The sequence below is a fragment of the Sturnus vulgaris genome, chromosome 1, assembly GCF_052056855.1.
Source record: "Sturnus vulgaris isolate bStuVul1 chromosome 1, bStuVul1.hap1, whole genome shotgun sequence".
Classification (NCBI taxonomy): domain Eukaryota; kingdom Metazoa; phylum Chordata; class Aves; order Passeriformes; family Sturnidae; genus Sturnus; species Sturnus vulgaris.
Window position 1 is genome coordinate 31,427,312 of NC_142243.1, and position 24,186 is coordinate 31,451,497.

Below are 24,186 nucleotides of genomic sequence, written 5' to 3' on the forward strand. Positions count from 1 at the left end.
ATTTTATCTCAGAATGAGTTAAGACTTATATCCTGTATTATATGATAAAAGGAGCAGAGACTGTAAAATTCTTTACTTTTTGTTCTAGTGTATTCTGTAATGTATTCTGCACATGTAGGTATTCTATGAATTAACATAACCTGAGGAGGTTTGAACCCAAATTTAAATTCTACCTTGCCAAGTTATAAAAGTTTATTTCTCTTTAAATAAAGCTGACATAAAATTGCATTGTTGCTATGAGTTAGGCATCTGTTTCAAAACCACGCATCTGACTTTGATATAAGGCTCAACAATAGCTAAAAGTACAAGTAGATATGTGACCCCCTGTGAATACAACTTTCAGTAAAAGGATATTGCCTCAGGAGTGCCTGGCACAAGTCATCAGTCGTCATGAAAACCGTGTATGTGAGAAGGAAATCATCCAGGAGAGTTTCTGCAGAGGAAGACAAAAAAAGCCCAAGGTACAATACATTAGCAAGAGCTGGAAGAGAATATCTGCTCCTGTTACTGTGCATGGCAGGAACAGGACCCCTGCCTTTAAAAAAAAAAGGCCCAAAGAATACAGAATACATAAACCTCTAAGTTTCAAAACGTTAACAGTATGTTATCACTGCAGGGATCAGTTCCTTCATTTAGCAAGTACATCCTCAGCTCCAAAAGCACCAACAGGCACAAAATACTTCATCATAGTTCAGGTACCAGAAAGAAAGAGTCCTTATAACAAACACTGCCATCCTGGTTAGCTCAGCTGCACACAAAGCAGCCTTCCCACACATTAGCTTGTTCTGGAAATTCAGAAGTATAGCTTTTAGTAATAAGAGAAAAAAACTAGGATTGCCATGAACTGTGATTAACATCTATGCACAGTAGTTGAGAACCATGAAATAAACACATTAAAATCTCTGGATGGTTGGTTAGTTTTGTGGACATCACTGTAAGTGCTGATAAAGTTTGTTCAATTGTATTAATGAAGGTTTTTATTCCTCCTGGTTTCTATAAGTGTTACAAAACCAGACTGAAGGTACTTGCTAAAAGGCCATCCCTACACACTGAAGCTGTAGCACCTCAGGTTGTCAGGACAAACAACCAGTTTCAGATTTCAGAGTAACTTTTTCATTCCTCATTCCCATGTCGCACTATTTTTAGGATTTTTCTAAACCTTTGCTGCACACATCACTGTGGTGAAAGCACTGAGTTTGCTCTTGGGTGACAGGGCTCAAGGTAATCTCATGGTGGTCTTCAAAAACCCAGTGGGAGAATGGAGATAAGACCAAGCCAGACTTTTCCTTTTGAGCTCTGCTACAAAACGATGTGGTGCAACCATTAGAGATGGCAACTAAAGAAAATTTGTCAAGATTCAGGTACTTATTTTTTCTTCCAACGTGACAGGTTACCTGCACAGTGTCCAACAACATTATATGCAAAGTGATTTTGCCTGTGCAAAGTTCTGAGCATCCTGGTCTTACCGTAGCTGCTTCCAGCACGGGTTGGACCTGGTGGTTTCACAACTCTCTTCTAAATAAAATTATTATAAAATTTTTAAACAAATTCTATTCCAATTTAAGTAAACTACTCATGCACGATGCATGATCTAGAGTATTTTGTTCATGCAAAAAAATCTTTTCTTTTATGCAAACAGACAATGCAATTGGTCTTTGCAACCACAAAATAAAAATGTTTCTGTTTGTTTCTCTGGTTTTGGGTTTATTTATTTTCCCAAATGGTAAGATTTTCCTCATGTTTTGAGGGATTCCTGTTGACTGTATTTCTTTCAATTTCAGCAAATATACTATGATTTCAGCTATATTGTGGAGCAAAAATATGTTACCAGTATAACTAGCTGGTATTACTTAGCACCAATTGTACTAAGTTGTGATTTAAGTGGTGGATTTACAACTGCAAACATTAAGGGCCAAACCAGACCTCACATGAGAAAGACAAGGCTGAGCCCTGATATTCCATACCCTGATTTTCTCACTATTTGTGATCTCTTCTGATCCAAGCTAGTGCTTTTGTCCAAGTGTCCAACTGAGAGAACCCCAGCTGCTTTCCACAGCAGGACTGCAATTTCACAATAATTTAGACCAATTTCCTTTACAGTGCTTTGGACCTTATCAGTAAATTATTGATCCCATAGCTGCAGTGCACCATGGCAATGAGAATTTATCCATGTATCATTTGCAGGCAGATGTCACGTGGATAAACATGGATGGATAGCTAATGACATCCCACCCTGTGAGCATGGGATTCAAAATACCTCCAGTATCTTCTAAAAAAAATAAAATAATTCTATCTAGCTCAACACATTTAACACTGCTGGTCTAGAAAGAGTCCTGATCTAAGGACACATAGGTTAAACTCCTGGCACTCAGCAGTAAAACAATTAAATTATTTATTCTACCCAACGTTGTTGAAAATGATGGAAAGTATTATCTCTGCATAAAAAGAGTATTTTGTCTCAGTAAATGAAAAGACACGGTGAACAGCTTGTTCTCTATCTGAAAGGCCATCTATTCATTCTCTTGCACATCTTTTGGATGGTACAAAGAAGCTATTAAAGTTGGAGGTTTCACAAACATTTATTTGGAAACAGCTGAGCTTGGAGTCAACAAACACATTTTAGTTCTTCATTGAACTATGTGACTGTGCAATGATCCTCACAAAGTCAAAGAGGCATTTACACCAGATTATTTCCCTAATTTCCTACCCTGTGTAGGTGATATCTGAGTTTCAGCAAAACATAGCCATGTGCTCAGAAAAGAAATTAACTCCTAGTTGAAACAAAACTGCAATATCTTCAAAAGTGTGTGACTTTATCATAATAACTGGTGTTTAAAAAGCAATTAATATGTTTATTTTTATTACCTGATAATCTGTTTTCCAGATGTCAATTCTTCCAGCATCCCAAAGTGTTGGGATGGAAAGAAAGACTGGTTTTACTATAATGTCAGTTTCTTGCTCTTTTGTTTTATTTTCTTGCAAGAACTATGCTACAGACATTACTAATGCAATTCTCTAAAAAAAAAAACAACAAAAAAACCCCAAAAAACCAAAAAACAAAACCCCAAAACCAAACAGTAATGGAAAATCTGGAACTGTACATTTTTTCAGACAACTTACAATTAGTTTTAAGCCCTCTGTTAATCTTCGTCTCCACTTCCTTTCCTTCACCATCTCTGGTTTCTAACAATCCCATCAAAACAAGGTATATCACTCAGACTACTTAAAGTTGCACATATGTATACATAGTGATTTCTTTTATCCTCTGAATGCAGAAGAAATACTAAGAAGCAAAGTTAATAAATTATGTTTCCTACAGCTTGTGTATAGGCTAAATTTCTTCAAATTGCCTCTGAACATGTTTAGAAATTTAAACCCTAGAGGAATGTTTTGAACAAAAAAACCCTCTGGATTATACATGTGGGCCATTATTAGCATCACTCATCCATTAAATTACTTTAACAAGTAAGCAATGAAAGTGCTTTTGCAAGATTAAATATCTATTACCAGACATCACCTAAGACTTTACAATAATATTCATATTTTAAAATGCCTGAACTAGCTTGTAGGTATTTCCCTGAAGTCCTACTGTTCACTGTAACTATCTTCTGTATTTTCTTCCTAAATGCCCTGTAATTTAAACTCATTCCAGAATGGTTTTTCATGTCATAGCAGGAACACAAAACCTGAGGGTGTACTGATACTTCAAAAATAATTTGCTCAAAACAAACAACTGCACACTTGTCAGACACTTTTGGACATTAATACTTGTCCACAAATGATTTGCTGGTCTTAATCTACAAATGGAGAGAAAGGGTAACCACGAGAGGATTTATTCACAGCACATTATTCATTCTGTTACTAATGGCCACTAAGAGCAGTAAATTTGAATGAGGAAAGGCTGTAAGTGTACAAGTTGGGCTGACAATTATGAACAAAAAGTCTTTCTGGGATTTTTCTCTTTAGTCACATTTGATTTAAGAGTAAAAAAAAGGCAATTCCAGTCAATTCATTAATAATTTACAGTTCACCATGCCTCCACTCAGAATGGCAGTGAAATACATACCCCTTTTAAAATTTTACTCCATGTTCCAATTTCTGCCTAAATTTGTGACAATTTTCCCTATCATTCCTATAGAAAAAGTTTTTCTAGCATTTGTAGCAAACAGGGAGAATAAAATGCATAGTAATAGTTGGAAAGGAAAAGATATTGGAAGGGAAATCTCAGTGCAAAAGCCTGTGATGCTATGATTTTTTTTACTTCTCTCCTTCATTAATTTTTTATTTAATCTTTTTCTTCTAGCCATCAATCTAACTTTTCTTTGTTCCTCACAATTTTCCTTTATTTGGCAAGCAAAGTTTGCAGTTAAATTGCAGCTAAGGAATATTTCATTTCGAAAACAATTTCAAACATTTTAAAGCTTCATTAAGACATGCAACAGAACCAGCATGAGTCCCATGGCCTCTTCTTCTTGCAGCTCTTTGGGAGCAGCCTTAGGCAATAATTTCACCACACCAGTAGTGTGCGAGTTCCATAGGCATAAAAATAATAAAAAAGCAGGCACTGTGCTTGTTTGTTATTAAATAATCAATTTGCACCAGCTTCTGCTGAGGCAGTTTCTCCCAGGCTATGAGTCCCCTCCTTCCCTCAAGTGAAATAAAGCACGGACACTGCTTTACCAGGAATAGTTAGCACTGCTTGTCCCATTTTTCTGAGATGGACAAGTCCTTCTGCAAGACACATTCAGGGTGGCTGAGGGGTAGAAAGAGCAGTATAGAGACACTCACCCATGTGAAACATCCAGGGAACATTTGCTCTCAGCTGGTTACTGAAGGACCCAGCAATACCTCTACGTGAGAAGCTGCAACTTATTGCATGTAAGGAGGGTGATGGCAGCCAAGAGTAGCAGTGGTGTATTTGGTGGGGAAGGGGGACCCAGGGTCCCAGAGACAGTAAATTATTAAATATTTAGATGAACAACACATTATTTATTCCCATCTACTAAAAAAATAGACAGGATTCCCTGCTGCTTTCCCTGTGCCCATTTACCTCTCTAACAGGAAAAACTCTTTCTCTCTGAGAAGACAACTCTACAAATACCAGCTCAAAGTGATGGTATAATTATAAAGCCAGGAGGAAATAATGGGTTTCCTACATGGGTGTGCACACAAAATCTCATGTTCTAATGGCTTATTTTCTCCTTTCTCCACCCTGTTCTCTAGGCAGGCTATCAATTACTAAGGCTTAGGACAGAAATTAATACAGATCTGTAAAGAAAAATCATCTGTGACACACATTTACAAATCAGTACAGGCAGTACACTTCTTGGTGTTGCCACATAAAACATCTGTACCCTCTTCTAAAACTGGAGCGTTTTCTTAAACTACTGCAGTGGTACGAGGCATCAGTGGAGCAGCCTCACTTTAATAACTTCTACCATAAACATTCAACGAGACTTAATCTAAAGGAAATGTCTTTGTCAAATGAAGTAAAAGTTAAATTCGCGTGATTATATTAGATATATTTGAGGACAGCTCTAAAAAGCAAATATGAAAAAAAAAAAGCTATCTCATAGAATGAGCAAAGAAGGAAAAGTATGAAAACATTCAAGTGTTACATTTAGCTACACATCCCTAACTAGCAATTATAGCAATTTATATGCTCACATATTATTTACTGGCCTGCCTGTGCACCAACCAGCATCTTTAGACCACCACAGCTAAACCAATAGTGCACATACATCTACATTACAAACGTGTCCAATAGTTCAGGCTGCATTTGGAATATACCTATTGCCCTACTGCTAATATTAGACATACTGTCCACTAAGCCAGACAACTATTCCTAATGCCTGAGTCGTTAATCCCTTTATACCCACAAGTAGAGGTAACTTGATGCCAAATTCCAGTTCATCCTGGTTTTCAGGACTACTACGTCCTGAATAGATTTTGGTTTGTTATTTCTCAATGGCTACCAGCAAAAAATACAAAAAATTGAAAAAAACCCCAACCAACCAAATGAGCAAACAAAAAACAAACAACAACAACAATAAAAAAAACTAAAAAGAAGAAAAATAAGCCAAACAAATCCTCCCACTTTCAGTGACAAACTCACTACTGAGATGATAAGAACCATTCTCCTTTTCATATCAGACTTTACAGAGCAACTTTTCAGACTCTGTTCTTTCCACTTTCTGTAGCATTTCTTTGTCCATGTTCTATCTTTTCCATTACATGCTGATTTAAATATTATGAAAAAATAAAGCTATGCAAAACAAGGCAACAACAGGATTTAAAACATCCAATGTATCGAGGTTTATTCTTATAACTGCATGGCTTACAAAAGGCAAATTCCTCTATAGAGAGGAGTATAAGCCTATAGACTGCGTGCATATAGACTCTATATTCCTTTCTCTGCAGATTGAATATGATATGTACTGTTAGTTGAGGAGAGGATACTGATAGTGAAATCTGTTAAACTGCAAAGAAAAACAAATAATCTGTTTTTTTGGGGGGAGAGGGGCTGGGTTTTTTTCTTAAACTTATCACTATTCTGAACCCAAATCTCTTCGACTTTGCACTGTACAAATCCATTGTGAATGGCTGTGCAAGAATTACAGAAAGATTTAAGGGTTTTTCAGGCTTGTATTCCACACTAAATCGGATTATAAGAAAATATAGATAAAGCACTGGAATGCGAGTCTTTTTCCACTTTATGCAAAGTAGTGATTCAGCTTTTCTCCAAGGATTTGCTGGTGGAGGCCAAACCTGTATGGAGATTGAAGGAAAAACCAAATGCCAACAACAAAAAAAGAGAAAAAAAAAATTCCTGAATGAACAAGCCACTGGAATTGCATAACTCACAAGTTAAAACTACTCTTGCCACTGTAGTGGCAAGCCTTAGTCATGCTACAGAGCAGTTGTTGTTGTCACTACGTATGTGAGAGAATTAAACTGAGACAACAAAAACCATGTACTGAATTAAAAATATAACACTCTAAACCCTCTGCTTTCCAAGCAGAAGAAATCACTAAGTGTCCTTCCTTCCTACTCAACTTATCTTTCAAAAATGTAACAAATAAAAAAAGGTCATAATATCTTCTTCATCCTCATCATGTAAGAACTTCAGTATAATATATTGGTCGTCAGCATCTAGGAACTCCAGCAGCACAAAATACAAGTGGGGGATACACATGCATTTTTCAAAGATCAGTGCAAACTCTGAGGGACTTTTGTGTGATAATGAAATCTCTTTGCTGGTGGGGGAGGGATATTTTTCAGAAAGACAACGATGAAGAGAAAAGTAAATGTATTTTAGACAACACAGAACAAATTCTAAAACCCTTTAGCTATGCCATTTCCCATTTGTGACTGTGGCAAAGATGATAAGATGACCATATGGTCAGCTCCTGACATCTCCTTATGTTAATACACTTACCAGTATTAGCCAGAATTACAAATTTAATAATCATCAACAACTCTGCTCTCATTTACATTCAGTACATCATCCCTACCTTGCAGGACCAGTTTTCTCCAACATTTTGTGAGGCTCATCCCCCAGAATATATTTGGGGAAAAAAAAGTCAACAGCTAGACTTGGAATTTTTATGCTGCTATGACTGAAAAGCTGGGATCAATAACACTAATGCACCTTCTGACCTCACAGTCCATACTGGATATAATTTTTTATTAAAAAAATGTTCACTGATGGGGTTAGCAACATCATACTGATCAGAAACAGTTACAACATGCATCTCTCACAGTCATCAAGAAAAGCAGCCCTGTGAGATGGGGTTACAGCTGGGCAAACAGACAGATGAGCCCTGTGCCTGAGTAAAATGGATGCTGATTAGTTACTATTCTATAGGGAATAAATAGCTTTTTTCTATTTTAAATATGCAGTCACTTAGTTCAAATTAAACAAACGAGGACAGCAAAGCATTTTCAAGTTTTTCAGTCTCTCAGTGGTGAAAATTCAGTCTTGATAAATTCTTGTCACATCTCTTCCTCCTTTCTGCAAAACGAGAAAAATTATAATACACCTCATGGCAGACACATAGATTTTTTGTGTGTGGTTTAGTTCACATAATACTACGCAATGCTCTGAAACCTTTCAGCAATGCAAACACAGGTCCTGAGAGTTGAGCTGTAATCAGAAAATTGCTTGCTCTGCAGAAACGGAAAAACGATTTGATGGCAGCAACTCTTTTCAAAGGTAGAAGTTTCTCAGTAATCTGTAATTCCACAGCAATTTACTAAAAATGTCAGGATGTCTCCGAGTACAAACAGTAAATGCAAATTGCTATCTGATCTAGAAAGATATTGCTCACGTCTGAGAGGGTGCTGAGAGATCCCAGACCTCTCTTGCATTCAGCAGATGGCAACAGTGCTCAGGACCTTGCAGGATTAGCCCTTAATTCAAAATCGAATCCTCTAATAGTGCTATGCCACCGTGGACACAGCATGAAGCAAAAAAATGAAAATTATGTTGAGAAAGAAAGGTCAATGAAAAAAAAGAACATCGATATATAATTTGCTGCTAATGTATTAAAACAATTATAGTAGTTATGTCACCTAACCACCAAGGCACTGAGAAATCAATGCACAAAGGAATAAAGAGCAAGACATTTATTTCTGACATTAGGTTAGAAAAATAAAATACATAAGGGCAAGATATTTAACCTACACAACCACATTTTTATGGGAGCACAAAAGTCAGAACTAGGAATCATTTCTAAGGTCATCTGCCAGAAATTTCTGGCAGTATTTTTAACATCTGCAGAATCAATCAAACACATTCTGTCTGGTAAGGTCAAAGATTCTCCCAAAGTTGCATTCCAGTCGCTGCTATTACATGTATTGGAGCAGCTTCTTATTTTGTTGGAGGGACAAGAAGCCCTGAAACCACAGGCAGAGAGCAAATGTCAAACTTGTCCAGCTTTAATGAGACACTAATTTTTCTGCATAGAAATCTGAAGCTCTCTTTTTTCCCCAGGTGGGAGGGAGCCCTGGTGATTCATGTGCAGCTATAATGGTCAAGGTTACTAGAAATTACTGGACAAATCCTCTACACCTTTTACATTTCAAAGCATTAGAAATGTTGCCTATAGCAGTCACTCCAAGCTATTGATACTTTTTGTTTAAAAAGTGCCTTTGGCTGCTGCAACTGAAACACTGAAGCCAATGAAACTTGACAGTAAACAGAGGTATTCTAATGTACATGTGAAATCCTCACACAGGCAAAATGCAGACACTCCTTGTTCACATCAGGCATCTCCCAAAGTACTTGAGTAGAAAAACCCATCCTCTCTTTCCATCGATTGATTATAATAAGCCAGCCAGGCCAGGATTGCCTGGAGCAGTAGGACAGAGGATAAAAGATTTAATGGCTCCCTTTCATCCTTCTGCCTGCAGACCAGCTGCCAGAGCACAGCCTGCTGTGATGTGCCTTCCTGGGTTTGCACCTCCAGCTTGCACATCGCCTGGCACCCCAGGCACTGGCATGGCTCAGTGAAAGTTGCATGAGCAAGTACGAGGCAAGGTTCTACTTTTCTGCTTCTGTCTTGCACAGGAACTTCTTTGCATCAGTGGCATCACTCACCTCCTCAGGCAACCAAGGAGATGCAAAGTCTCCAGCTTGGGCTCCTCAATGACACAAGTTCCAGGTGCCACCAAGAGCTGTCACTGCCTCAGCGGTGCCAGCAGGACACCAAGCAGGACTTTTGTTGCCTGGTAGCAGCACAGTACACAGCCATCCTCCAGCAACAGGCAGCAGTGCACAGAAAGGGTGCATAGTGCACCTCCCCTCCCCTCTGCCACTGGAACCCTGCTCCTACCAATTGGTGCCTTAAGACTGCTCGAGCCTTTTGTCTGGTCCATGAGTCCAGCACACTAAAAGGAACTTGAAAATCAGACATTCAGCTTTCAAAAAGTTAACACAAAGGAAGATGAACTTAATCTTTATTCTTTTCATCTTTGCTGTCCAACGTTTATATGGCATTGAAGAATAACCAAGTTTCACACCGAGCATGTCTTTGTCATTGCCGAATTGGAAAATCTACTCCTAGGAAACAGTAATCTTCAAATCTAATATTATATGTAAGCATAAAAATCATCTCATTTTCAAAAAATGCGTGTGAGTTCTTAATTTCTAGATCATTGAGATGTTTAAAAACAGTCTGCTTCTCAGTGACATTTCTGAGAAAGAGCGCAAAATTTCTGTTTACAACCCAGAAATAAATACATGTTTGGATATATATATTTAAAAACTCTTAATTGGCATTATTTTCAGGTTGAGATTATTAGCGCCAAAAAGGCTTTACTTCCAAATCCACTGTTTTTGGACAACATCCAGTCCAGCAGATTATGACAACTACAGTATAGTGACCAGAACACATTCCATGCTTATCCATGACATGGATAAAGGACAGGTCAAATTACTCGTGGCAGTGCTCTCTCCACCTAAAGCTCTCCAGGTCAGGTACAGTGCCTAGATTCCAGCATGCAGCCTTATCCCATCACCTGCTGCTAACTGATTTCCATACAACCAGAGGGACGGGTCCCTTAGGGGAACAGAAATGTACGGATCTGCACTGTGTATTTTAAAAAGTGTTTAGCAAGAAGCTTTGATCTGTTATTTTCCCCCCTACAAAGCAGCAAGGGGAAATTTCTTTGTGCTTCAGCCCAAGGAAGGAGATATAAGGAGCATTTTGTTTGCCCCTGGGAACCAAATTATCATAAATATGCTAAGCAGTGCAAACTCCCCAACATGTGGCACTGGAGCATGTGCAGTAAACATCACAGCATCTCTTCAGGGAAGCCTAGCACGACAAAGACTCCACGGGCAAATCGCTCCTGGCTTCTGTAGATTTGACAGAATTGCCTATAAAGGGAATTATGGTATTTTCATCTGAGCAAGAAATGTTTGATTTGATCCAAATCTTAGTACAAGATGGGAATAGCATGCACTAGACTAATGAACAGACCACACACTTCTTCCAGCACAGGAAAGGTCAAGTGGTGGGATATTTTTGGTATATTGGGTCATGCACACTAGGTTAGGGTCTTGCATAGACAGCTGTGGCCCACTGTCATGTAACCTCAAAAGCAGAGACTCACTTAACATCTTCTGACATATGGAGGCAAAAGGCCCAGCAAAGGTACTCGATGTCTGTGATGTGTTACAGGCTCTGCTGGGGAGAGGGCAGAGGGGAGGGAGGAATTTATCTTGCAAACCCCACAGGAGACCCAGACAGACACTGGCATACTGCAGTGTCACTGCTGTGGTGAAGGATGCCACTTCCAACATTGTGAGCAGGGTGTACAGTACTTCAGGCTGATGATGGGCAAACAATTCTCAGATAGCTCTGAAATAACTTATTCAATATTTAACAACTCACCTATGACACACAGTGGAGGGGGGTGGTACAAGGGACATGACATCTAAGAGAACCTAAAAACCAAACAGGGCCATGCTTGCATCTTTGATTTCCACACCTGTCTTCCTCCCCACAGCAGTGAAGCACAGCTTCACAGAATAAAGCCAGAACAATGAGCACCAGAGCACTCATAAGGCAGATGCATTTTGCTTCCCCATGGATTAAAAAAAAAATCTGATGAGTTTCATGATGGTGGTGTTAAAATACATTGTTACACTAAGTGTAGACTTAGAAATAAGATATATATCCTTAAATTATGACCTGAAATTGTACTTGCTACACTGAGACACCCAAATCATTCCAGTGACAGGTTAACAAGTAATTAAAGACAGCTTTTCTGCTTATTATTCTTACAACTTAATGGAAGACAGCAATAAAAAAATGCCTTGCACATAGTCTGCATATGTATTAAGAACATCTGAAAACTTCAAACAATTGTGTTTGTCAGTACAACCCTGTGCTGACAGCTGAATGAAAGCAATCACAAAGGTTCTTGCTTGCACTGTTTAAAGATCATACAGGGTAAGACACAAGGAACAGATATTATCCAGAGTTCAGCTGCTTGTAAGTATGAAAACACCTGCATGGGCATATTTTCCTGTGGCAGCTGAACTGTGTTTGTGTGCAATTTGGCTGCTTGCAATACACAGCATCTCAGTGCTACACTTTTAAGATAGAAGACCCTTATTTTGATAATTTTCAAACTATTTACATTCACTGGGGAGTTCAGCATTAGATCTTTGGTTCAACTGCACTGTAATTACTCAGGGTTTTTTATTTGATGACCCTGCTTATTTCAGTTAAATAAAGTGGAAATACTAAGCAATTATAGATGAAAGCACAGTGGGGTAATTTTCTAAAGGTTTATATTCACTTTTGCCATTATTTCAGATTTTTAGTGCTATTGATTCACAAAAAAGAAATCGATGCAAAACACAGCTTTCAGATAGGCGTAACTTTGGACTCCTATAGTCCAGCTTTCTTCCTTTGTATCTTTCTTTTCCAAATCCTATGTGATACTGTGTTTCTCATGCACACACTGGAAAGCATCTAATGCAGGAGATGCATTCTTTATTTAATGGAAAGTGTTCAATTTTCAGCTTTTCATCATGACAGCCAGCTGCCTCCTGGACTTCACAGGGTACAGAGGAAATCTCCTTGGCTGTCAGGCAAACCCCACCTTTCTGCACAAGCACACACGAATCTGAGGCAATGCTAAGGGGAAAGGTAAAAATCACAAACTGCAGTAGCAGATAAGCCACTGCATTAAACGGTGCCTCTTGGATCATCTGCTCTGTCACCATCCTCCACCACTACAGCACCTGGCTGTGATCACTGCTCGCTGCCATCTTTCATTTCTATAGCTCTTTTAGGCTCTAAGTGCCAGCACAGTTTTCATAAAACGTGCTTTATTTTGCCAGTGTATAGAGAAAAGGAAGCAGAGATGGGCTCAGGAGAGGGTGAGGTACCTGCCAAGGCTGAGTACACAAACCCACCGTCCCATGCAAACAACACCAATGCTGTTGGCCAACCACATCAAATGTGAGTCAGATGGTGATCCCACTGCAAACTGCCTTTGCCTATCAGTTTTTCAAACCCTCTTCAAATTAAATAGACTAGCAGCATAATTTCTCCTTTTTTTTATTAAACTGATTTGCTTATTCAATTAGTCATTAAAGGCAATTATAAAAAATTATTTTTTCCTACTAAGAAGCAGTATGCTTTCTATATCACCACTGTTCAGCCCATGGGAAATCATCAATTATGTGATGACAGTCTCAGAATGCAATCACTTTTCCATGGCTGCAGCCTGGTAAACACTTCTGTTAGGTGTAACACCTCCCTCAGCCTCTTTCAGGTTACAAAATAGTGAGCATATATTTGTTGTTCCTAAAGAGCCTATCAGAGAAGGTTGCAAAGCATCTTAAAGGAAGACTCTGAGGATTACATAGCACCCTTCAGCAAGATGAATACTTCATATATAAGAATATATATTTAAAAGCTGTTTTCCATATCAGTTTTAAAAAACACATCACTGATTACATCAAACATGCAGGAGCTGGAATTAATTCCATTAGGAGCTGCTGTTCTGAAGAAACAGTAGCCCACATCCCAGAAGGACAATGAACTATAATATGCAAGCTCATTTAATCACTGTATCCAATTACAAGGAGGAATAAATCATCACACACATGCCTATGTCTGAATTTTAAAAGGTAAATAGATCAGGAATAGTCAAGCCAAATGTTGTGAATCTCTGGATTTACAGATTAGCAGAGGAAGTGGTGCATTCACTTCCCTCTTGACATTTTTTTTCCATTTGGAGCTTGATTGTACAGAGCTAACATTCTCTGCAGTAAAGGGACACAAAACTCTGACAGTCACCTCAGTGGAGTTTGTGTATGATCTAATGAAAGACTTTCCTGGTCTCTCTTCCCTGATGCACACCCAGGACTCCCCTGAGTCACAGGGGGTCAGAAGAGGAGCTGGCTTTCTTCCAAACACTACAAATAGCAGCACTGTGGGCAGCTGCTCCTACCCTTTGCTGTAAACTCCCTCATCCCAGACCTACATGACCATACAGTCCAGGAAGATCTGAATCCTCTGCATTTGTCAAGAAAACCTAATACAGCAGTTTCTTGCAAAGCTGATGGCATTTTCATGTTTTCCAGATGCTTTTAGAAAACTGTTATCAAATATTTATCATTCTTTGTAATCAAGAACATAGTTGTAACTTCCCAAATTACATTTTACTAACCTTGACTCCCTGAACAAATTTCTTATCCATTAAACTATGATGTAACATCAAAAGACCTATGGCCCATTTGCACGTCAAAACCCTCACCCCAGAAGGGAAATTAGATTCTCATTAATAATAACATGATCTGTACTCGCAGATCAAAGAAAAAAAACCTGTTCAAAGTATTTACATAAGCTGTGCAAGCAGCCCATGACATATTTGCCTGGAGAGATGGGCCATCATGTTGGAGATTGTAACAAAATTTCCCTCAAGCCAGTGATACTACACACCTCAGGAAAATGTCTTCTTTGCAATGGGAGAAGCTCAACTTCAGCTGGCAGAGGCCTTGCCCTGCCTCCAGGTTTAGTCCTTGCTTGTCCAACATGCCCATATTTCCCAACTGACCACATCCCAAAATCTACTTGCTCACGCTTTGAGACTTCTGCCCACAGCAAACCTCAGAGGTGTCAGGATGGCAGTGGCTCCCCGGGTGTCACATTGCCCTGGGGAAGGGCTCTGTGCCCATCAGCAGCCCCAGCACTGATGGAGCCCCCAAGGCATTTGCAATTTTGCATTTGCATTTTGCTCCAGGGACATCCAGGGGAGAGGACAGCGAGGAGCCTGCAGCATGCCCAGGGCTGCCTCCTCACAACAGGCTGGGCTCCAGCAGGCCAGAGGTTTGCAGATGTTTGTCCATCCTAAGAACCACCATCCAGCATCTCTGTTCAGTGTTTGCAGAGCTGAAGTGGAAGTGAGGAGGCATTTTGCCTGCTGGAAAGTGGCATGTATGTGTGTGCTGAATTGCTAAATCATCCTGTTGTAGCCTCCCTGCCACTGTTTGATGGCACAAACTGGGATGGAAATTTTCCACCTGCCTGTTGCAGAGTTAAACTCTACAGCCACAGAGAAGTTAACATCTACAGACAGTAAGAAGAGAAGTTGAAGTCACCTTAGCAGGCAAAATGTTCCCATTTGCCCATTCTTGGTTTTCACACTTTGGGGCAATGCTACATGGCCACTGCTGCTTTAAGGCTTTGAATGAAAACGCTTTGACAATGGGGATCTAACAAGTGCTATTTGTTTGTGGTTGTTTTTCTCTGTGGTTTGTTTGTTTCCAGCTTGTGGCTGTGCATCCCCCATGATGTTACTAACAGTATCAACAAACAAAATCCCATGGACAAGGCTCCTATGGGGCAAGGAATGAAATCCAACAAGGGTTTCATTATTGTTTTGATGCCGGGGCTCTGAATTCACGGCTGGGAAGGAACAAAACCAGGATCTGGCTTTCTAGTTTTAACTGCAGTGGTTCCTAGAGAGAGGCCAACCAGCCCTAAATTCCAAGAAATGGATGTGAAGAGGGTTAAAGAAAGACTGCCTGTGGAATTGGCAGAGCATTGTGGGCAATGAGCAGAGAAGGGATAATGGCAGAAGGATGCAGGGTGTAGAAAAAGGAAAAAGGGAAAGAAACTGAAAAGCAATAAAACGTGAGGTATAAAAGCTTTCAGCAGTCCCAAGTCAGATAGCACGATTTCTCCATTATTACATCTCTCATTCTGATAATTTATGTCTCCATCAAAACTCAAGTTCAAGCAAAATAATAAAATTGCAATTCATGCCAAATGCCACTGCAAGAAAACCAAAGTTTTCATTATTAGCTTCCACTAAAAATAGACGCATCAATGCTGCCACTTTATTTACTTTATTTATTCATCTATTTTCCCCAAACCATCACCTCAAAATGTTTTTGCACTCAGTATCCTTATAGCCATCACATTTTCACATCAGACAGAGAGTATGATCCTGGTTTTAGAAGGATCTCACAAGCTTTTCTAAACTAAGACAAGGTCATCTCATGATCTCAGCCTGGCTTGGGAGATAGTGGTGTGAGCAGCTAACTGCCACAGCTACAGCTCACATCGGTATTTTTCACCTTGTCTAGAAGATGGGAGAAGTAATGTATTTTATTGCAGTAACTGATGCTATTCTGAAAAGCTCTTTCTGTCAGTGCCATCTATACTCCATGAGGGTAAATGACATGAAAAACCTCTGGCTGTCAAAGTGCTATAATTCTACTCCTATTTCAATCTTTGAAAGGATCAAAATTGACTGTAAAAAAACAAGCAGGACTGTCTCCAACACCAGATACATAGACTCTCTTAAAAGGTGTTATACACCCTAAGTAATATCAAACTGGATCAAACTTTTCCCTCTAAAAAAAGCAACAACAATTTAAAGCCTGCATAATGAGCTTACCAATTGCAGCTAGTGCACAGAGCTTCTGAATTAATGCTCAGTGCATCCTGCTCCATTATCTCCTTTTTAGACAGGCCCTTCCTCTCTCACAAAAGTATTCCTACTACAACCACGTATTTCTACATCCAACAGCCAATCTTCTCCCTCGCCCACTAAAATCAAAACCTAGCAAAACACCACAAACCACAGCAGAACGCCCTGCCAACCTCTTCCAGCACACAGCATATTTGTCCTTTAGCAGCAGTTGTCTCATCTGCTCTTTTTCTCCCTTTCCCTCGGACATGCTGGAGAAGGCAGCAGCCGCTGTTAGGGCGGGGCAGAGCCGGGCTCTGCTGCACCTGCTAATCCAGAGTGTGCTGGCTCCACTTTGCCAGCACCCCAGACTTTCTCAAGCAATAGCATTTATTCAGCTACACAGCAAGCAGAGGCACTCCTTGCTGTAATGCTGCTCAGGGTTCCCAGCTATTAAGGGAGGTCTTAAGAGCCCACAAAGAGCCCACTGGGAAATAGGCAGAAATCTATACCAATTAATGGTTCACAAATAGGTCTTGGGTTGTGGCTTTTTGTTCTTAATCTCCCCGGGTGACCTCTGAGCACAGGGATTTACAGAAAGCAGCAAAGTGGGAAAGAAAAGGACTGCATCAGTGCACTGCACAACCAAGCATCACCTAACGGCAGTAACAGGGAGCATGGCAGGGAGCTCAGTAAAGTAGCAATAATTGTAGTTTGGCTATAGCCAAAACCAGTCCCACTCTTGCTCACAAAAAGACCAAGGCTGCCACTTCCATAGTGCTGTGAAACTGTTTGAACTCAGGGCATGTTAAGAAGGATTGCGGGGGAAGGAGGAATTAACAGCATGAGAGTAAATTTAGTTCACAAGAGGGAAAAAAGCGGCTTTGAAGAACAGATTTCTTTCAGATTCTTAATGCAGATCCTCAAAGCACAGGTCTGCAGTGAATCCATCCTTCCACCCTGTGGGTGGGGAATGAAGGCGCTCTTTATAGTCCTCAGAAAATGTTAATCTCACAAGAAAATCATTGTATTATAGCAACTTGGAACACTGGAAACACTGGAATTTAAACTCTAAAGACAGTGCATGAACTGTATTCTTGGACTCAGAGATACAGAAGCATGTCAACATGCAGTTTTATCTTTTCAGCATTCTTACATAAAAATTCCTCCATTCCATAAAAGCTTTTTTCAAAAAAAACAACAACAACAAAAAAAAAATCTGAATTTCAGAGCAACATCTCTGAGTTTTATATCATTACAGATTCTGCTTTCAGGAAGGAATGCTTTGCTGCATCCTGAGAACAAGGTTCCACCTGGACAACCATCGCAGTAAGTGCTAACAGCAACACGGGAGTCACTGGTGTACAAACACCTACTTAGGTCAGCAGCTGGGGAATCTCAGTGTGATCGAAGAAAAGTACCTGGATGACAGTGCCTATGTTTCAACAGCTTTCAGATCAGGGTTTGATAGCAAAAGATAATAAAAAAGCTCCTTCCTTCCTTAAAAAGGAAGAGTACGACACTAAGTGGTGAGAACGAAGAATGGGGGACCTGTGGTGAAGGGCATTTGGGGTTCCTGAAGGACGAGGTGGTCTCTGGCTCCCACTGAAGGAACAGGATGTGTGGATACTTTATAAGAAGCAGGAACATTGATATTTCATTTTTACAGTTCCAGTTTCTACTCTCACAGCTAACTGACCTGCCAGCCCACACACCATCTGTTGCTATTCCTCGTACGCTCTTAAAAATCAGATCCCACTTTTCATGGAAACATGCACTTTTTAGATAATTGTACATGTTTTATAGTCAGCTTCAGTGAGCCACATCCTGGGAAAAGATGAAGCAGGGCTGTATCTGGGGGCTGAGAGGATCTGTAAGCTGTGTCACCTCTGCAACAGAGGTTATTTTCTCCCTTCATATTCTTGGTATTCTCTATTCTCTAGTAGACAGAAGTCAGCAAGAGCTACCACAGTCTAGATTAATTTCAGAATTTGGCTATAATTTTTTGCTAAGCTGATGTTGACTTCTTTTGGTTTAGGTGTTCTTATGGCTCACTAGAGGCAGTATGACATTAGTTGCAACAGAAGGTACCTGTCCTGCTTTATCTCCAGACCTGCAGCTAAGGAACTGACCTAACCTCCTGTGTAGCATTTGAGCCAGACAGGAAATCAACCTAAGTGGTTGGCATATATCTAAGATGACAGGAGATGACATCTCTTGATGAGAGAGATTTCTTGGGCATTTCCTCTGTGCAGTAACTTGGTTTTCCCCTTCGACTTTGTGGCCCTCAGTCAGAACTTTCTGACCTGGGAACACGAGTTATTTCTGCCACACTTGACACTGACCAGCCACACTTGAGTGACTAGAAAAGGATTCAGACTAAGGCAGAAACTTAAGAAGCAACATCTGCTATTTTTTTTACCACTAAAATACAAGATTTTTTATGAAGTCTTCCAGTAATTTTTTATCCCTTCCATACATTTCTTGGCTTAGCACCATCAGACAATTAGGAATTATCAAAAGCACCATTCTGGAAAAAGTTCTGTAGAAACACTTTTCAAACATACAAACATGTCTCTTTATGACCTCAGCTACTTAATGTATCTGGTTATTTATATATATATATACATATGATGATATATAATTTCATATATCTGAAATACTTACTCCATTGATTTGATAATTATAGCACCTAAACTTCCAAGGTTATGAGGGCATAGGGCATGCTACAAATAACTGATTAAATGTCTTTAGGGTTACGTTTCCAGCAACCTTATCAAACTCCCAGTGTCATAACATCTTATCTTCCAGGTACCTCATCAAAATTCTTATATCACCCAAGCTTGTTTTGCAGTACAACAAATGAACATTTTCTGCCTTTTCTGATTTTAAAGCCTTTCCCACTGTCATAAGAAAATTACTTTTACCCCTAAAAATTCTCTCCTGATAGACCTGCACTTCCAATTCTTTTCTGTTTAAACAACTAAGATCATCAAAAACTCTGATATTGTCTACAGTGCACATCTTCATAATAAATGGTTTCACACTAGGCTTTCATGACAGCCTCTTACCACTTTCTCACATAGCAAAAGGTGACAACTGGCAATTACTGAATTACAGGGAAAAGACTGAGAAACCGAGAATACTGTGATCCAATTGGCTGTCATAGAGAATGGGTACCTTTTTCTTCTGCAAATTTGACTCAAACACAGAACATTGAACACTGGGGACTCTACCAGGTATTCTTGCATTGAGTACAAAAATAATGTATTTAGGTGCCTGTAGTGCATAAAGTGCTCCTGGGCACACCAGAACTATGTATTTTTCCAATGGCTACCTCAGCTACTTTCTCTCCCTGAGAGAGTCTAACTTTCTAAGTGTAACCACAACATAAAAGTATTTGTGGTGATGAACTGAAAAAATACCATCTGCATCTACAAAGAGAGTCCTGATCATGAATAAAAGTGTTTATCATCCCCCATGTTGACTCTGGTTTCCCAGCCATTGGATACAATGGTGAGACAATTCAGGAGCAGCATTCTCAGACTCTGCCTTTCCAAAAGTTTGCTCAAACAAGTTTTAGTGCTCAAGTGCATATAAACCCTTTTCAGGCTCCATGTCCTCATTTCTCAGAAAAAAAACCTGTCTGAGCTCCTGACATGAGAGAGCATCTTAGACATCTTTCCTTCACTGGTATTTCCCATTATCTTCAGCACTGCAGCATGTGACACACTGGCTGTCTGTAGTGAACCCCAGACATGGTGCTCCTTCTGCAAGCTGACTCAGCTCACTACTGTGACAGAAAATAATCCCATCAAAGGGAAAAGAATTATCTCCTATGAAGATACCTAAATCTACCTGGCACAAGGTCAAGTATAGCAGAGGAGATGGGGTAGCATGGCAATGTACAGGTGGACAGCTACAGGATGTCAGACCTCCCCATTTGAGAAGCCAGTGTCACTGCTGGCAGACTTGGTCCCAGTTGCATGCTACCCAGAGCTCCTGCTTCTCTTGTCCCAGCTTCAGGCTCCACTGTGCCATTTGCAAAGCCATTCAGCAGAAAATGCTGCTGCCACTCTCCTGCCAGTTAAACCGACAACTCACCCAGTTGTCCCACCTATCTTATTATAATCTTAGATTCTGATTAATTCTTTCCAAATTGCAACATGTTGCATGCAATACACTGGGTCAGAGCAAAGATGCCCATAAAATGAACCAGGTCTTTGACAGAGGCTGCCCAAGAGAAGAAAAAAATCTCAGAAAAAGAGAAATACCGAGTTACCTTTCTCAGACACACCCTCCTATCTTCCAGCAGCATTGAATGTACACTTTCCAAATGGAAAGTTGTATTGACATCACTGCAGTGATGGAGTTTTTGCCAGGATTTTGCCTAGTTCGTTTTTAAACCCTTCCAAATTTTGGCTTCCACAGAATACTCACAACAAATTTCACAGTTTAGCTGTGCATTATACTGGAAAACCACTTCTCTTTATCAGTTATAAACCAAATAATTTCACTGTGTTACAAAGCACTTGCTTCATTATGAGAAACAATGAATAATCTTTATGTCTCACCTTCCCCACACAATTAATAGTGGATCACTATGTATCTCCTTCACCAAAAGTTACCTTCCTACGATGACCAGACCTAGAGTATTTATTCTTAGCTGTATTTAATCTATAATTCTAATCACCCTTGCTGTCTTTTACTTCATTTTCAACCTGAGCTGGGGGAGAGGAAGGAATCATATTATACATTCCATGTTTCACAGTTACACAATGGTATAACTACAGCTCTTCTTGGCTTTTTTCCTCATTAGCCTAATTACCACTTGCCTTTTTGACCAGTGCTGATCAAAATTTTCCAAGAACTATCCACACTACCTCCATAGACCTATTTTCTGCATGATAATAGTCAAGTCAGCACCCTGCTGAATATGTATAATAAGAATTTCCTCTTCTTCATGGTAGAGAAACACATTACTTTGCATTTTTCAAACTTGGATCCCATCTGCAATTTTATCCTGCAGTCACACAGATTTTTATTCCTTTCATCTTTCTGCAGCCATAGGGCTGGTTCGAGGGGCCTGCTCCCAACTTATTTTCCCAGTTCTACACTGCCCCACTCTTACAACTTTCAGGAGACTAATTTTGAGTTGGATCAGCTTCCTGATGTAGCACAACAGCTCAAACAAGCAGTCAGATGTGGGGATAATAGGGCGTACAAGAATATAATCTTGCATGGCCACCAAAGGTGAAACTATGGCTTTATTTATCAGGAGATCCTCAACCATTTAATAATACCAGCACATGCTGTTACCTCAGATTTCATCCCACACTCAGCAGCACCCAGTCTTCAGTGGCAAATTCCCTCCATTTTAAACACAGACAGTTTACCTTTCATTTTCTCCCTTTAAAGTAATCATCAGTCCTAAAAAGCATCTCCTTCCTGATCAAAACAATCTACATTTCTTTCAGGATTTTTGGCACGGGAGTTCATCAAAAGCATTTTGATAAGATGAATATAAAATACAGGCACACCAGATCATATATCCTCATGCTCTTTCAAACCTTTAACAGCTCTACAGGATACACAAGATCTGAACTGTCTGCAAAAACTAATTCACACATTTCCTGATTCTCAGTATATTTCTGTATGCATTTCTTCCTTCTGCATCTACTGTACTGCCACCCAATATCCCATCACAAATCCATAATTTCATGTTGAAATTTTGCATCTAATCATACTCCTGCAAGCAAGTCCAGCTGTTAAAGACACCAATCCTTCTCTCCTGCTGTTCTCACCTGCACGTCTCACTCCCTGCCACCCTCTCCCTATGTCAGGGGGGGCAAATTTTGTGTCACTGACAGATTAAGTCGATCAAGAGACTTATCAATCTTAAAAGTAATAATTTAGTATTTCCTAGGTTAGTATCAACTAGGACCAGCTTTGGGTCTGCTACAGAATCACAGACAGACTGTAGAAGTACAGAGGCACCAGTGGCAAGAGTGGCTAGGAAAGGCTGAGCTGCTTCTTTCAACTCCAGCAACAGTTCATGCTAGAATAATGTATTGATAAAATGACAACCTTATTACTTAGATGTTCCCCAAATAGAACCATTTCTTTTAATTGGTATCACATTTTCCACCTTCCTCTGTCACTCAAGCTGCTTTATATGATAGATTACACACCACTGTTAGGAGTTCAGCAATTTCATATCAGAGTTCCTTTAGAAGTCTTTGGGGAGTAACATCTGATCCTGGTGATTTGTTACTATTCATTTTATTGATTTATTCTAAACCTACTTCTACTGACAGTCTAATTTAGAGATAGTTTAGACTCACACTACATAAAGCAATGGTCATCTGCAAAAGCCTCCCCAGGTCCTCTCATATTGAACACCGATATATATTAGTATTTTTTATCTTTTCTATTATTCTTATACTGATGTGCTTTGCTAAACCATTATTCTCCTCCTATGGGCATGGCAGCAATATGCATTTAGCCCACTTATTTTACCAAATCTTCCCAGACTTCAGGGAAAAGTTTACAAAATCCCTCAAAATCATGACTGACAACATTTCATTATGAAGGACTGTTAAGAGGAAGGGTTAGCAGGCATCTAGTCTCTCCATCCTAAAACCTGGAAGCAGGATCACAAAATGTTGGGCAAATATTTATTCTCGTTGACATCAGTCCACATGCATCATGTACACTTTGACTGTGTGGCAGTCACAGGAGTACATTGTTCAACACCTTTTAATCATCAGTGAAAAGCACAGTGAGCAAAAAACCTAACAACATCCTTCATAACTAAAAAAAAATATATCAAAAAAACAACCAGACCTTTTTTCTTGGAATATTAAAACAAAAGGCAATCTAGAAAAGGCAGAGCTGTATCTCTTTTTCACAAACCTTATTAAGCAGCTGACTACAGTCAGTTCATTCAAGATGGTACCATTCTCCTCCAAGGCCATGTACAGTTCCACAGAGGGTGCCACTGCCCAACAGCACAGCGGTGTCACTGGTGCAGTGTAGAAACAGAATGTGTTCAACAAAAGTAACTCTTACTACACAACACTCCTAGGACATATAGACATGGTCTGACAGTCCCTCCAAGGTGTTATGTTACAATCCCAAAGGTAAAACTGCTTCTGTATGACAAGGGAGAGTTCCACTAATCCAAGGACCATGCACAATCCCAGATAAGATGACATAGCATGCTACAAAGATCATTATTCCTTTCTTTTCCTACTCTGAAGAAATCCAGACCATACTTATATTTTTCTGCCTCTCTTTTAGCTATGCCATGAGGATTTGTCCTCTTTTTCTGTCCCTTAAATCTTTCTCCAAGCAGTCCATCATTTGCCATCCCAACTTCTGTAATAACCTAACAAAACTGTCGTGCCTCCCCCTTGTCACAGTCCCTTTCACCCAATCCACTACAAAGATACATCAGTTAACACCAACACGTTGTTCCAGTCATACAATTCCACGTTTATTTCCTTTCTCCAGATCACACTTTCCCTCTGCCTCCTGCTCTCAAAGACCTTCACAAATAAATCTCTTCTCTATTCATTCCTTAAAATTATTCCCAAAGCAGAGAGGTAAAAGACATGTAGTGTCAGCAGATGCAGTGGGGGAGATTATGTTCTACTTCAGCAATGTTCTGCTTAAGATGCCTGGGAAAGGTGACCCAATGGACTGAAGGAAATGATCTGAGCAATCCAGGCAGGCCTGGAG

At 39.7% G+C, this 24,186-nt stretch overlaps 1 protein-coding gene across 1 annotated transcript in view; it reads right to left on the reverse strand.

Annotated features, from left to right (window-relative positions):
- The window catches only part of RAPGEF5 (Rap guanine nucleotide exchange factor 5), a 156,538-nt gene that overhangs the window by 33,810 nt on the left and 98,542 nt on the right, over positions 1 to 24,186 (reverse strand). The window contains exon 12 of the mRNA XM_014893578.2: positions 355 to 433. Coding sequence (XP_014749064.2) covers positions 355 to 433 — 79 coding nt within the window. The remainder of the gene's footprint in view (positions 1 to 354; positions 434 to 24,186) is intronic.